The following is a 15,019-nucleotide window of genomic DNA, read 5'->3' on the forward strand; positions in this document are numbered from 1 at the left end:
TGATGACATATTCCTCAAAGAAATAAAACAATAACAATAATCGATGCACGTGTCAATCTTTATTAGTTATAGACTGAGTGTCTGAAAATGTTATAGAAGATTTCTAATGGATTATGTCATTCAGCTGTAAGCAAATTCAATCAAGTATTGCAACCGAAAATTGTAACTTTAAATAAATTGAATGGCACAAACTTGTTTAGTTTGAACACCCAAAAAGAAGAAGAAGAAATAATTACTTACACAAAAGCATACCAGTACCAATTTCATATCATCTATTACTTCATTATATACACCGAAGAGAAGATATTATGGGGAGATTAATCGGATAAATTAATCAGCCTTGTCCTGTAACTTGACAAAAACTATATATTTGGTAGCAATTTCTTGAAATTCATTGACTGGCTGTCTCCGACGATTCCGACCCATCGTCTGTCATAAGATGGAGATGCAATGAAACAGTTAAAAATAGGGAGAATTATAAGCTTGCTGCTAGAATATGTTAAAAAAAGAGCATGCCCTAATGTATAATCCAACATACACATGATATGCCCCGATCTAAATTCCAGCGCAGATTTGGTGAATTTGGTTTTTTATGATCTAAAAGCATAATGGTATATCATTGCATATTTGGACACAGAGATATTGAATGTGCTCATAAAAGAAGTAGAAAGAATGTGCTAACATACCAAACAGTGACTTGATTGTTGGCCTCTTTGGTTTGGTATTTTTTTTCTCTAGTCCAGCTGGGAACAAACGGAAAACAAAAGGGAAGCAGTATCAATCATGGTAGGTGCAGAATATGAGAAAACAATTGCAGCAATATTGCGAAGAACAACAAACACGAGGGAGCACACAGAGAGGGAGAGATGTTATACCCATTCCAGGAACTTGGTAATCATTCACAATTTCAAAGTTCTTGTAAGTGTACCCGACAAAATTGACATCTTTGGATGACAACATCTGGAAGTGGAAAGAAAATAAGCTTCTGAGGCCACCCAGGTACAAAAACATGAATCACAAAAAGTGTTCAAGTCTCTACTGAAGTTCAGTCCACAAACAAAAGAAAGATGAATCGAAAAAATAGTAAAAATGGATCAAGGCAGTCGAATGCAGCGGCCAATACGAACTTCACCAGACAATTTGGCAGGCAGCGCCATAATATTGTCTCTTCTCAACCAAAAGATTAATATACCAAAAGTATATGCATATCAAAACCAAACATTTGCTTCCCAACTTCTCAACTGTTTGACTTGATGAAACTCTGGCTCTGCCCAAGCCCAAGCTGAAGCAGAATGTTATGACAACTAGCACTTTAAATTTCAATTAAGACAAGAGCAGGCCTAGGATTTGATTTTAGTTTTCACGAGGAAACTCGCTTATTTATAAAACTTATACATAAAATTTGAGTCGCACCATAACGTAACAGTTTACTGCAAACACAAAATGCTTTCAGCCTTAAACTTTGTACTTCAAAGAAGGCCTAAACTTTATTTTTACTAATTTTTCGAGCACATTTCTAACCTTTATAAGTTTTCTCTCTCAAAGGCGAAGCCTACAATTTAGAATTTGATTTGGCTAATTACTTGTTGTACTTTCAAAGTCAAAGAGGATACAACTTTTTCAGGACAGAATGAGAAAAACCAAAAAACTATATTAGTGTCATCAAGCACCACCACATCATGTGCAAACCTTGTTTTGCAAACTTTTAAACATCTGAACTTTAAGTTAAATATAGGTTTTTTTTCTCCAGATCAAACAGCGCGACTACCTTTCTCCATGGGCCAGATTTTGATGACGCATGAGATTGGTTTTCAGACTGTTGCCAAAACATAAAAATCGAAATTAATGATACATCTCCCAAAACATCAACAATTTAAGAAACTAATGTAATGGAGAAATCAATACCTCTTCAAACTTCTCAAAATTTTGGGTATCCAACTCATCATTGACTTCTGGAAGAAATGCAGCTTCCATGAGGTAAATGCTGTCCCAGTTAATTCCCTTAAACCAAGGATGAACCTAAATGGGTACCCAAATTAAATGATTTTCCATCAACTCAAGTAGGTGATAAAAAAAAGGCATAGCAGAAAGCACACATCAAAACACCTTAATTTCATCCGCGCCGTTTGAACCAAGCCTCTGGGTGACACTACAAAGTAATTTGCTTATCAGATCTTTTGCTGCAAAAGAAAGTTTAGCTTCCTCTGGAAATTTCAAATGTGTTCTCCAGTTCACTATCTGCACATTTAGCCAATACTCCTAATTAGTGTTCTAATCATGAACCAGTATATAAGAAAGATTAAAGATTCCAGATAACTTTGAATTGAAGTTTGAAACCACAATATTCACAGAAGAAAATAGCGGTAAGAACTAATATATATGGTTACTTTAGACCTTTTTAACTACAACTCCATCCTTGATCAATAACTCATCACCAAAACATAAGAGAAAAAATGAGAAGAAATTTCCTCAAGCAACCTTGCCAACTGATAAAAAAGTTAAAGATAACTGGAATGCTCTTGAGTGAAGCATGACATATGGACACATAACAGTTCCAAAAAACACATTTGATACCTCAAATAGTAGGATCCCATGAGAGACATACATTTTGATTTCATATTTACTGCAGTAGCCCAATTTACTCTCGTGCAGTTTGACACGTCAAATAAACAAACCAAAACCCTACCTTCCGACAAGTTGACATAGGATCATCAGAATAGAAGGGTGGATATCCCACAAGCATTTCAAACATGATAGCACCAAGAGACCACCTGCACAACGATGACACGTCTCATTTTCCGATAATTGATGGCTAAGATCAACTTCCCCGTCCATAAGTCAAACAGATAGGCAACAGAAAACTGAAATCTAAATCAGAGAGATAGGTATTGCGAGGAAAACGAGCACATGCAGTAGCTTTTTTTTAAAAAATAAAACTAGTACACCAGAAACATCTTTTCTGGACGACTTCAAATTACAATGATTTTTTAGATGTCCAGTTCTGATATCAGTTACTCGGTACAAACAAAACCAGAAAGGAAGAAAAATTTTCCACTTCTAGCAGATAGGAACTAACCAATCACATTCCATTCCATAACCCTTCTTTAGAAGAACCTCTGGAGCAATGTAATCAGGTGTACCCACTGTGGAATAAGCCTGCAGTCAGTAAATATGCATAATTAAAAAAAAAAGAAGCTATGGCCTTGAGTTGTCAATAATCAGAAGAAAATACCCGTGACAGTTAAAAAGTTTGTCACCACTTACTAGCATTCTCCTATTTTTCTGCCAATGTTGTAATTGTTCTTGTTGAGTGCGTTTTGGAGCAGTTGAGCGTTCATCACTTCTTGAAGTTTCATTAAAGCTGTCTCCAACTGAAAAGTCTTCTTTTAAAGAATTACAGTCTAAAGGCTTGCACAGGCCAAAATCTGACAATCTTAAATGCCCATATCTATCAAGTAGTAAATTATCAGGCTTGATATCTCTGTAGCAAAATAAGCATTCAAGGGGGGAAAATATCAGATCAACTCAAACAATATCCATGCTGAAAACTCAAACTGAAATATAGAACCAGATATCTACAAACCTGTGTATATAGTTGTGCTTGTGGATAGATTCAATAGCCAAAACTGTCTCTGCTACGTAAAATCTGGCCTCATCTTCCGTCAAGATATCTTTTCTCATCAACAACGTCATCATATCTCCACCGGGCAGATATTCCATGATAAGATACAAATATTCTTCATCTTGAAAAGAACAAAATAGTTTCACAATGCAAGTGCTGTCCACCTCTGCAAGCAGATTCCTTTCAGCTTTCACATGTTCAACCTAACAAATATGCTAACTGAGGACCACCAATATAAACACGACCACAACAAAATCATCAAATGACCATAATCATGTACCTGGCCTCTACGAAGCATTTCTGATTTCTTAAGCTTTTTCATTGCATACACATGGCCAGTAGTCTTTTCCCTACAAACTCTAACCTGTATAACCAGGAAAAAAATTCAGCTATCAAGATTTATTTGATTCCATCTATGTTAAAAGGCATTTAGACCTCTCAGAACATCTGATTAGAAAATTCATGAATGCCATGCCAGGTTTAAAAAAATTATAAAGGAAAACCTACGAAATTTATGAAAACCGAGTAAGAAAAGTACTTGTACAAATTACCTCTCCAAAAGCTCCTTTTCCAATCATCGTCAACATCTCAAAATCATCAACACCCATTTTTTGCCTCTGAAGGCGCATATATTCGGTTTCCTTCTGTTCTAAAGATTTAAGTAAGTTATTTTGATCTTCCTCAGATACATCAGCATCGGCTAGCTTCTTTTCAAGTAAATTACGCCTGATCAACACAAAATGACACAAACATATTAAAGCAGCATTATTATGGAAAATGACACGAATTAAAAATATGGTTTCGTAAAATAATGCCATAAATGGATATAAATCTCAATCTTAAAATTAGGTGGAAATTAATGCATTAAAAATGGGATTTTATTCTCCCAATTATCTTTGTTTTAATGATAATAAAACTTTATTTTATGTTTTAATGTTCTACTCGAGTATGCAGCACACAAATTGAGCAATCAAAGCTCGAATATGACATTATAGACCCAAAATCATGTCTAAAAGCTTATTGGGAGAAAATCCCTGATGTCGATCATAATGTCTATGACATGCCCAAGACATGTTCAAGATGTGGATGAGAACACTCAAACGCATCATCCGGAGCATTGCAAAGTGATAAGCAAGATGCCCGAGTAAAAGGACAACATCTGAGACATCGGTAGCAGTGGTCGAGATGTTAAAGCCAACTTGCGTACATGGAAATCACGAAAGTTGCTCTTACTTTCCCAGATGTATTGCTCAGCACAGGGATTCCAATGAAGACGCTTCTATCAATGCCCGAGTTTCACTATGGCGTCCAAGATAGACGATCCCTAGATGCAAGTCAAGCTAATATCCCCGACATCCAATTTAAAAGATTCAAACTTAATACCCTTTACAATCAAGTTGTTTCACTGAAGTCTGGGGCATCCAATTTAGTTTTTGTGACTTAAAAGGATGGAAAATGACAAGTTTAAAATTGATAATTATTTTGGGGGCAGAAAATTGACTCCTGGGAGTCTAAATTCACTATCAATTAAGGGCTTGCAGCTAGAGGAAAATGCAAGAGCAAGTACAAGCAATATACATGTCATTTAGGCTCAATTCAATACACATCACAAGTCTCAGCTTTCGTATTTATCTCAGTAGTCAGTTATTGAGGGTTTGAGACTTATTTTTTCAAGTCTGATTCATTCTTCGTAAAAAATTCTTCGTCTAGATTTATGTATACTCGTATCTTTTTGAGTTTTCACAAGCATTACAGAGTGAGATAAAGCCTTCCAACATAAAGATAAATTGCATAATTGTTGAAGTCATTGGCGAGTTAAGTTGGTGTTGTTTTAGTTTTTACGTAGTTATCATTAGAACCTTTAAGGCCAAGAAGATGCGGGGGAGCCTGTGTGGTTGGCTTGGAGACGCCAACATTTGTCATTGAATCTCTATAATAAATTTATGTGTGTGCATTCATGTTCTTACTTATTCTCTGTAGTTAAATGATTGGCACTAGATCTTCTGCAATGCAAACTCAAATCTACAAATCACTTCAAAAACGCTTAAGCAGCCAAAGTGCTAGCTCATTGCTCTTAGGTTCTAATAGACAAATATTTATCGTTCAATAAACTTAGTAAGGAAAAATTGTATGAAAATTAAGCATTCCCAATGTAGACGTTGACGCTGAAAAAACTATCTAGTAAAGCATTCCTTTACACTGCGAAACAGAACACGAAAAGTTCATTTAGGTACCATACCGCTCTTTCCTTTCCTGAAGATTTTTCATATGCTCCTTGTAGTGATTTTCAATGTACTGCTTCGCAGCAGCAACCTTCTGTTTTGTGAGATCTGAGGCTTCCTCATCCGAAAGTGGTTTCGGCTCTTCTCTATTACTGCCCATTGAATCCTTTTTAGCAGATGAGCTTAAGCGCTCTCGTGGTTGAAACTTCTGGAACCAACTCCTTGCCGAATCCATTAATTCCTTATCCTCCTCAGCATAAGGGGAAATCGGCTCATAACTCCAACCAAGTCTCTCATTCTAAAATGATACCATCAATCTCATCCATCAAATGAAAAACCTATAAAGAACACACCACAATGTCAGTACCATGTATGGAATAGCAAAAGTAAAACGATAACAAACACGAAAGCATGCATGGAATATCGAAACTTATAGGTGGCAAATCATCACTGTCATACTAACATTTATGCGCAATACTTCCCTACAAAATGGTTTAAATTATGCCCATCTCTGAAAAAAATAGAGAACAGGCCAACTCAGAATGTCTTTAATGTATCATAAATTCCTTTTGACATCTCACACGTTGTAAAAACACCAATGCCCATATTCAGCAATTTAAATGAAAATCAACAAAAAAATAAAATAAAATTTGACATTGAAGCAAGATCAGAAAAAAGAATGAATTTTTCTCGAGCCATAGATTCCAATAGATACTCTGTCAGCTTCCATGTCATCACCAGTGTAAATTTCGCAATAAAGGTGTTCGGAGAAACTAAAACAAGAAAATAACTTGAATTCTTTAAGATCCCAAGAATTTCACCATTCTACCGTGAACCCATAAAATTCAATTGATTAAAATCCATTCAATGTCAAATCGTTAATCTATATTTTTCCCATTTCAAAACAATTAACCTGAGAACGGCATGGAAAGAAAGAAAAAAAAAACACCCGTACCTTGAATTCTAAAAAATCATAAATTTGACAACCCTTCAGAAAGCCCATGAAAACTCAACAGATTAAAATCCACACGATTCAAAATTCAGTCGACAACTCATCAAAGAAAATTACCGGCGTAAAGTAACGAATTTGGGGAAATGGGAGAGCAATAGGCGTGAAGATCGGGTTACCGCCAAAGTTTGAGAGAGGAAGGGAGGAAACCGATCAGCAAAACATAACCATGCACATAGCCTGAATAATGCGCATGCATTGCATTCCTCGTTTAAGCTTTTAATTCAATTCACATCATAAATAAAATATAATAGCAAAAACTTCTATGAGACGGTTTCAAAGGTCATATTTATGAGACTGATATATGGGTTATCCATTAAAAAATATTACAATTTATGTCAAAAGTATTACTTATTATTATAAATATGAGTAGAATTGATTCGTCTCACGGATGAGACTGTTTCATAAGAGTGTTACTCTAAAAAATTTCAGCCTTTATTTTTGCATGTTGCTATTGACAATGCCTATTGTAATGGATTTCATTCAAGTAATCATCTTTCAATATTTTTTTAGGATGAGGGATGTAAATAGGTATGCAAAATTAATAATTTATTTATAATGTATAAAAGGTATGTAAAATATTAGAATTATCATTAATTACATGCACTTACAAATTACTGTGATAATATATATTACGAAAAATAAAAATATATATTGATACCCCGAGGAGGAAATCACCTCAGCTCAAAGATGACCTTAAGATAAAGATCAATCCTTAGATAGACAGGATGGTCCAGGAGGTCGGCTCGGGAGATCCGTCAAGCTCCTCCACCACCATCACCCAGCTCGGGAGCTCGGGAGCTCAGTCAAGCTCGTCCACACCATCATCCAGTTCGGCTCGGGAGCTCAGATCGTGAGCTCGGGGAGCTCAGCTCGGGAGCTCAGGACCTCCTTCAAACTCCTCCACCATCATCTCCATCTTAGGTTGGGAGCTCTGGAATTCATCTCAGCCCCGATGGCAGTAGGAAGTTAGCTCGGTAGAGGGGTTGGACAACCTCGATGAGCTAGCTAAGATGTTAGGATCAGTGCTCGGGTTGAGTTCAGGGGTTCAACAATAGACCATTCATCCCTTTTCCATATGACCCCAGACAAGATTCGGGCGAGATCTCAACCTAAATATTCGGGATTGTGATCCCGGGATTCGCGAATTCTTGATAAGGAAGGTAGGCGTTAAATCCGGAGCTCTCTCCTATAAATACCAGGTTCATTTTCATTATTTGCATCCTAATTCTTCACTCGCGGGCACACACCACTCTCTATATTTTCGCTATCCTAGCATCTGACTTGAGCGTCGGAGGGGATACGCCGGAACACCTTCCGGCCCCCCTTAACATTCTTGTTAGTGGTTTCAGGTCAGCAGCAGTTCATCTCTTATTTGGAGGAGTTTCTTCAGCTCGTCCAAGGAGATCACTTTATTGAGGTATATCAATTGGCGCCGTCCGTGGGAAAATCGAGCTAAGACGTTGATATGGCAGGAAGAGGAAGAGGAAGGGGAAGAGGAAATGTGGCAGATATGACTGTAGATCAGCTCAGCCAGTTCATCACTCAAACGGTGCAAGCGGCCATGGGTCACAATCCACCACCTCCTCCCGTGGGTCAGCCAAACCCAATGGATGCGGTGTGGGAAGAGATTAGGAGACTAGGTCGGCAAGTGGGAGGTCGGCCTGGGCCTATACAAAGGGAAAGTCCTTTTGCTCGGGCTATTTTAGATGAGGAACTCCCTGCAAATTTTAAGCAGCCTACTTTAGGGGAGTATGACGGGAGCTCAGATCCAGAGGAACACTTGGGGAGATTTGAGAATGCAGCCTTGTTGCATAGATATTCAGATGCAATTAAATGTCGGGTCTTCCTCACTACTTTGGTAAGGTCAGCCCAGCAATGGTTCAACCTTTTACAGCCTGGTAGTATTCAGAGTTTCAATTACTTCAGCTCAGCTTTTCTACACCAGTATGCGAGTAGCAAGAAATATTTGAAGACTTCTCTCAGTTTGTTCAATATGAAGCAATCTGAGGTGGAATCGTTGCGGGAGTATGTTCAGCGCTTCAATACAGCAGCTCTGGAAGTACCTGCTGCCACTGCTGACACCTTGGTCAACTCTTTCACTCAAGGGTTGAGAGGAGGGGAGTTTTTCAGATCCTTAGTCAAGAAGCCTCCTTTGACTTATGATGAGCTCCTTAGTAGAGCTGAAAAGTACGTGAATTTGGAAGATGCACAGAGGCAGAGGAGACAGGAAGGAATGTCTGGGAGTAAACCTAGTACCAAGGTGGGAGCAAAGGCCGAGGGAAAGACAGAAGGAGGAAGGAAGAGGGGGGCAGAAGAGATGAATAGGACCAAAGGACCCTACCCCTATGTACCCCTATCGGTGAGCCTGGAGAAGGCAATGCAAGTATGTGAGGATAGGCGAGCACTTGTGAGGCCCCGCAATGCTGAGAAAGGCCCGCGGTTACCGCCATCTGACAAGTTTTGCGATTTTCATCAGGAGTATGGGCATATCACCAATGATTGTCAGAGGTTAGGTGAGGAGGTTCAAAGGATCATGTATGATGACCCTCGAATCAGAGTTGAGCTGACTCGAAGAGCAAATCCTCCTCGCCAAGGCCGAGCTCCCCAATGGAGGAATCAAAGGAATGAAGATAGAGATAATCAAGGTGATCATCAGGGAAGAGCTCCTCCAAATGGTCGAGGAGATAGGGTGCAGCAGATTGCAAATCATCCCGATCGGGGTGTTATCCATATGATCTCCGGTGGTAGTACGGATGGAGATTCGGGAAGGGCTCGCAAAGCTCACGGGCGTAGGTTGGAAAATTTTGAGGTAAGTTCTCAGCTCAGCTGTCCCACTGACCCGAACATCAGTTTCGGAAGGGAAGATTTAAAGGATGTGGTGTTACCTCATAATGATCCCCTATTGGTCACCTTGACCATAGCCAATTATGACGTGGCTCGTATCTTTGTGGATACTGGGAGTTCAGTAAACATTATCTTTAAAAAAACTCTGGATCAAATGAAATTGGAAGGATTTGAATTGGATCCAATCACCACAGAGTTGTATGGGTTCACGGGCCATGCTCTGCAACCATTGGGACAGATAGTGCTCCCCTTGTCCCTTGGGAGTGGAGAGCAGAGAGTAACCAAAATGGTTTGCTTCACCGTGGTGGAGGCACCATCCTCTTTCAATGGAATATTGGGGCGCCCTGCCCTGAGTGATTTCCGAGCCGTGGCATCCACCTATCATCAGAAGTTGAAGTTCCCAAGTGGAAGAGAAGTGGGGGTTGTGCGGGGTGATCAGAAAGCAGCTCGGTTATGCTATGTGAATGAGGTAAGGATTGATTCAAAGAAGAAGAAGAGGGAGGTAGGAATGGTTTCAATAGATCGAGCATCGAAGGCGTACGGACAAAAGGTGCTTCTGATGTCTGAAGAAGGTCATGAGAAGGTGGAATTAATCCCGGGAGCTCAGATTGTCAAATTAGCTGCTGATCTGAGCCCATCAGTGAAGCAAAATTTGGTTGGTTGCTTAAGGAAGAACAAAGATGTTTTTGCTTGGTCTGTATCGGAGCTCACAGGGGTCAGTGCAGAAATTATGGTTCATCGATTAAATATTCTTGCGGGAGTAAGACCGATAAAACAGAAGAAGAGACATTTTGGTCCAGATAAGGATAAGGTCATTAAAAAAGAGGTAGAGGAACTTCTTAAGGCAGGACACATTAGGGAAGTGTAATTCCCTACCTGGTTATCCAATGTGGTCCTTGTCCCTAAAAGTTCAGGCAAGTGGAGGATGTGTGTTGATTTCAGGGACCTAAATAAGGCCTGCCCCAAGGATTGCTATCCCCTGCCTCGAATTGATCAATTGGTTGATTCAACGGCAGGTCATCAGTACTTATGCTTCATGGATGCATATCAGGGGTATCATCAAATTCCTCTGGAGGAGGAAGATCAGGATAAAGTAAGTTTTACCACCTCTCATGAAACTTTTTGTTACAGAGTGATGCCTTTTGGTTTGAAGAATGCAGGGGCCACTTATCAAAGACTCATGGACAGAGTGTTTGCCTCCCAAATTGGCAGAAATGTGGAAGTTTATGTAGATGATATTCTGGTAAAGTCTCAGGATGATGTGGGGTTGCTGGCCGACCTAGAGGAGACTTTCTCGACTTTGAGGGCTTATCAGGTGAAGCTTAAGCCGGAGAAGTGTGTATTCGGAGTCAGGGGAGGTAAGTTTTTGGGGTATATGGTTACTGAGAGGGGCATAGAGGCCAATCCTGAGAAGGTGCAGGCTATCCAATCCATGTCTGCTCCCCGTAACTTGCAAGAAGTCCAAAGGTTGGCAGGAAGGATTGCAGCCTTGTCTCGATTTATATCAAGATCAGCCCATAGAAGCTTACCTTTCTTCAAGGTGCTTCGCAAAGCCAAGAAGTTTGAATGGGATGATGAATGCGGGAAGGCATTTGATGACTTAAAGAGTTACTTAGCTGAGCTCCCTGTGTTGGCTAAGGCAATTCTTGGTGAACCATTGTACATGAACCATTGTACATCTACTTATCAGCTTTGGAAGGGGCCGTTAGCTCAGTACTTATTCGGCAGGAGAGAACAGCTCAACACCCTATCTATTTCTTCTCACATGCTCTTAAGGGTGCAGAACTTCGGTATTCAGAGGTGGAAAAGTTAGCATTAGCCTTGGTTATGACAGCAAGGAAGCTCAGACCTTACTTTCTATCACATCCTATTGTGGTGCTAACCAACAGCCATATTGGGAGGATATTAACTCGAGTTGATATTTCGGGAAGGTTGGTAAAGTGGACTACGGAGCTCAGTGAGTATGATATCCAGTATGCACCAAGGATGGCCGTTAAGGCCCAGGCGTTAGCTGATTTCCTTGCCGAAACGAGACATATGGAAGCAGAGGATTTGTGGAAAGTATACGTTGACGGCTCTTCTAATAGTGAAGGATGTGGGGTGGGGGTGTTTTTTATCTCCCCTCATGGAGATGAGATCAGATTGGCAGTTAGGTTGGATTTTCGAGCTTCTGATAACGAAGCAGAGTATGAGGCTGTGTTGATTGGCCTCCGAGCAGCTAAGCAAGCTGGGGCAGCTAGGGTGCACCTCTACTCTGATTCACAGTTAGTAGCCCAGCAGGTGAATGGAACGTATGAAGTCAAAAATGAAAAGCTGAAGGAATATATGAGGGCGATAGAGGAAGCTAAGGGTTTCTTTGATGAGGTATTGTTTGAACAAATTCCGAGGGAGGGCAATGAAAAAGCAGATTATCTCGCCAAGATGGCTAGCTCACTTCATAACTGGAAGACCAGGGAAGTTGTCGTGCAAGTGGAATTGACACCCTCTACTGAGCTCGCACCATTAGCTCAGGAAGAGAGTGACTGGAGAAAGGAGCTCTTGGATTACATGGAAAAGGGTGAGTTACCAAAGGATCCGAAGAAGGCATATCGGTTGAAACAAAGGAGTCTCCGCTTTGTGATGATGGAGGGAGTTCTTTATAAGAGTTCATTTACCGGACCTCTTCTCAAGTGTTTAGGCCCCAAGGAAGCTCATTATGTCCTAAAGGAGATACACGAGGGGTGTTGTGGTAATCATTTAGGGTCTTATTCACTAGCCCGTAAGGTTCTCTTGGCAGGATATTTTTGGCCCACTGTTTTGAAAGATGCCATAACTTTGGTGACTTCTTGTGATAGTTGTCAAAGACATAGTAAACTTCAGCACCAACCAGCAGCGTTAATGAAAAGCATAGTAGCAGCATGTCCTTTCGATCAATGGGGAATTGATATTGTGGGTCCTTTCCCTCCAGCCCCAGCTCAAAAGAAATTCTTGTTGGTTGTCATTGATTACTTCTCTAAATGGGTTGAGGCAGAGGCTTTAGCTCGAATTACTGAAGGGGAAATCTTGAAATTTCTGTGGAAGAATATTGTGTGCAGATTTGGAGTACCACGTAAGCTCATATCTGACAATGGGAGGCAGTTTCAAGGGGCTCGAGTGCAAGCTTGGTGTAAAGAAATGAAAATTCAGCAACACTTCACATCTGTCCATTATCCTCAGAGTAATGGTCAGGTGGAGGTGACTAATAGGTCTTTGGTGCAGAGCTTGAAGACGCGTTTAGGCCAAGCCCAGGGAAATTGGGTGGAAGAGCTCCCTAGTGTGTTATGGTCATATCGTACCACACCAAGAATTGGAACCGGAGAGACTCCATTTAGTATGGTGTATGGAAATGAGGCCGTCCTGCCAGTAGAAATTGGAGAGGAGTCGGCTCGGATCATTTTCTATGATGAAGAAAATGGAAAGAGAAGGAGGGAAGACTTAGACTTTTTGGGTGAAAAAAGAGAAGCTGCTGCTATCAGGATGGAGGCATACAAGAACAGGATAGCTCGGTCCTATAATCGTCGGGTGCGCAGGAAGGATTTCCAGGTAGGAGATTTGGTGCTGAGAAAAGTTCAGGAGGTGGCTGTAGGGAAGCTCGACCCTAAATGGAAAGGACCATACAAGGTGGTGATGAGGCTCAGTTCGGATGCTTACTACTTGGAGGATTCAAAAGGAAAGATGTTGAAGAGACCTTGGAGCGCTTACAATTTACGTAAATATTATTCTTAAATGTTGCAAGTTCAATTTTCCTTTAAGTTGTAATTTGTACAAGCTACACTTATGTTAATCTATAAGCAGTTATTTTTTCAAGAATGTTGATGTAAATGTGCCTCAGCTCATCACCTTAGTCACGCTTCTTAAGCCCCTGACTTTGGTTCAGATCGTCACCTTAGTCACGCCTCTTAGGCCCCTGACTTGGGTTCAGCTCGTCACCTTAGTCACGCCTCTTAGGCCCCTGACTTGGGTTCAGCTCATCACCTTAGTCACGCTTCTTAAGCCCCTGACTTGGGTTCAGCTCATCACCTTAGTCACGCTTCTTAAGCCCCTGACTTTGGTTCAGATCGTCACCTTAGTCACGCCTCTTAGGCCCCTGACTTGGGTTCAGCTCATCACCTTAGTCACGCTTCTTAAGCCCCTGACTTGGGTTCAGCTCATCACCTTAGTCACGCTTCTTAAGCCCCTGACTTTGGTTCAGATCGTCACCTTAGTCACGCCTCTTAGGCCCCTGACTTGGGTTCAGCTCGTCACCTTAGTCACGCTTCTTAAGCCCCTGACTTGGGTGGTTCGGCTCGTCACCTTAGTCACGCCTCTTAGGCCCCTGACTTGGGTTCAGCTCATCACCTTAGTCACGCCTCTTAGGCCTCTGACTTGGGTTCAACTCATCACCTTAGTCACGCTTCTTAAGCCCCTGACTTCGGTTCCGCTCATCACCTTAGTCACGCCTCTTAGGCCCCTGACTTGGGTTCAGCTCATCACCTTAGTCACGCTTCTTAAGCCCCTGACTTCGGTTCAGCCCATCACCTTAGTTACGCTTCTTAAGCCCCTGACTTTGGTTCAGATCATCACCTTAGTCACGCTTCTTAAGCCCCTGACTTCGGTTCAGCTCATCACCTTAGTCACGCGTCTTAAGCCCCTGACTTCGGTTCAGCTCATCACCTTAGTCACGCCTCTTAGGCCCCTGACTTGGGTTCAGCTCATCACCTTAGTCACGCCTCTTAGGCCCCTGACTTTGGTTCAGCCATTTGCCTTAGTCTAGTCACCTCGACCCTGATTTTCGGGCGCAGTTCAGTTGCGGGTCACTTCATAATGGTCTCATGTAGAGGAGCTGACGGTCCAGGAATGTTGGTTGAGGAGCTCGGGAGCTCGGGAGTCCAATTAGCCAATCTAAGAACATATTTTAGGTCAGGTCGGGAGTTTGGTTCCAGAGGCTCAGCTCGGCTCCGGAAGCTCAGCTCGGCTCCTACAGCTCAGCTCTGTTCAATGCCTCCGGGTGTTAGCTTATTTTAAAGACAAGTACTTTGTTCCCCTTAAGGAGCTCAACTCTGTTCAACGCCTCCGGGTGTTAGCTTATTTTAAGACAAGTATTTTGCCTCCCTTCAGGAGCTCAGTTCAGCTCACCTTCGGGAGTTAGTTAATTTTTAAGAATCTATTTTGCCTCCCTTCAGGAGCTCAGTTCAGCTCACCTTCGGGAGTTAGTTAATTTTTAAGCATCTATTTTGCCTCCCTTCAGGAGCTCAGTTCAGCTCACCTTCGGGAGTTAGTTAATTTTTAAGCATCTATTTTGCCTCCCTTCAAGAGCTCCGT

General features: G+C 41.2%; 2 protein-coding genes across 4 annotated transcripts; one reads left to right on the forward strand and one right to left on the reverse strand.

Moving 5' to 3' along the window:
- Positions 1-163: 163 nt before the first annotated feature.
- Positions 164-7,069, reverse strand: LOC140886789 (uncharacterized). Of its 3 annotated transcripts, XM_073293635.1 has the most exons (15): positions 6,914-7,046; positions 6,800-6,832; positions 5,862-6,182; positions 4,174-4,348; positions 3,903-3,986; positions 3,584-3,825; positions 3,265-3,481; positions 3,077-3,156; positions 2,687-2,771; positions 2,107-2,238; positions 1,906-2,019; positions 1,769-1,816; positions 876-960; positions 687-743; positions 164-429 (listed from the first exon to the last, which is right to left on the reverse strand). In XM_073293635.1, the coding sequence occupies exons 3-15, from the start codon at positions 6,077-6,079 to the stop codon at positions 392-394; spliced, it is 1,575 nt and encodes a 524-aa protein (XP_073149736.1). In that variant the 5' UTR covers positions 6,080-6,182; positions 6,800-6,832; positions 6,914-7,046; the 3' UTR covers positions 164-391. The 3 variants fall into 3 exon arrangements, with proteins under 3 accessions (XP_073149736.1, XP_073149737.1, XP_073149735.1); XM_073293636.1 differs by lacking the exon at positions 6,800-6,832 and having other exon boundaries at positions 6,973-7,069; XM_073293634.1 differs by lacking the exon at positions 6,800-6,832 and having other exon boundaries at positions 6,914-7,055.
- Positions 7,070-8,321: 1,252 nt separating this feature from the next.
- LOC140888785 (uncharacterized) lies at positions 8,322-10,568 on the forward strand. Its single transcript, XM_073296484.1, has one exon. It carries the CDS (start codon positions 8,322-8,324, stop codon positions 10,566-10,568), a length of 2,247 nt encoding a protein of 748 aa, XP_073152585.1.
- The last annotated feature ends 4,451 nt before the right edge of the window (positions 10,569-15,019 follow it).

The sequence above is a fragment of the Henckelia pumila genome, chromosome 3, assembly GCF_033568475.1.
Source record: "Henckelia pumila isolate YLH828 chromosome 3, ASM3356847v2, whole genome shotgun sequence".
In the NCBI taxonomy this organism is placed as follows: Eukaryota; Viridiplantae; Streptophyta; class Magnoliopsida; order Lamiales; family Gesneriaceae; genus Henckelia; species Henckelia pumila.

What these genes read in the sequence shown, in the direction of transcription:
- LOC140886789 (XM_073293636.1), bottom strand. Translation starts at nt 6,079, where the DNA reads ATGGATTCGGCAAGGAGTTGGTTCCAGAAGTTTCAACCACGAGAGCGC. An exon ending in AGAAAAATAGGAGAATGCTA is followed by an intron (nt 3,157 to 3,264) that starts GTAAGTGGTGAC and finishes TACTGACTGCAG; the next exon opens with GCTTATTCCACAGTGGGTAC. An exon ending in TATGGAATGGAATGTGATTG is followed by an intron (nt 2,772 to 3,076) that starts GTTAGTTCCTAT and finishes ATCGTTGTGCAG; the next exon opens with GTGGTCTCTTGGTGCTATCA.
- LOC140888785 (XM_073296484.1), top strand. Translation starts at nt 8,322, where the DNA reads ATGGCAGGAAGAGGAAGAGGAAGGGGAAGAGGAAATGTGGCAGATATG.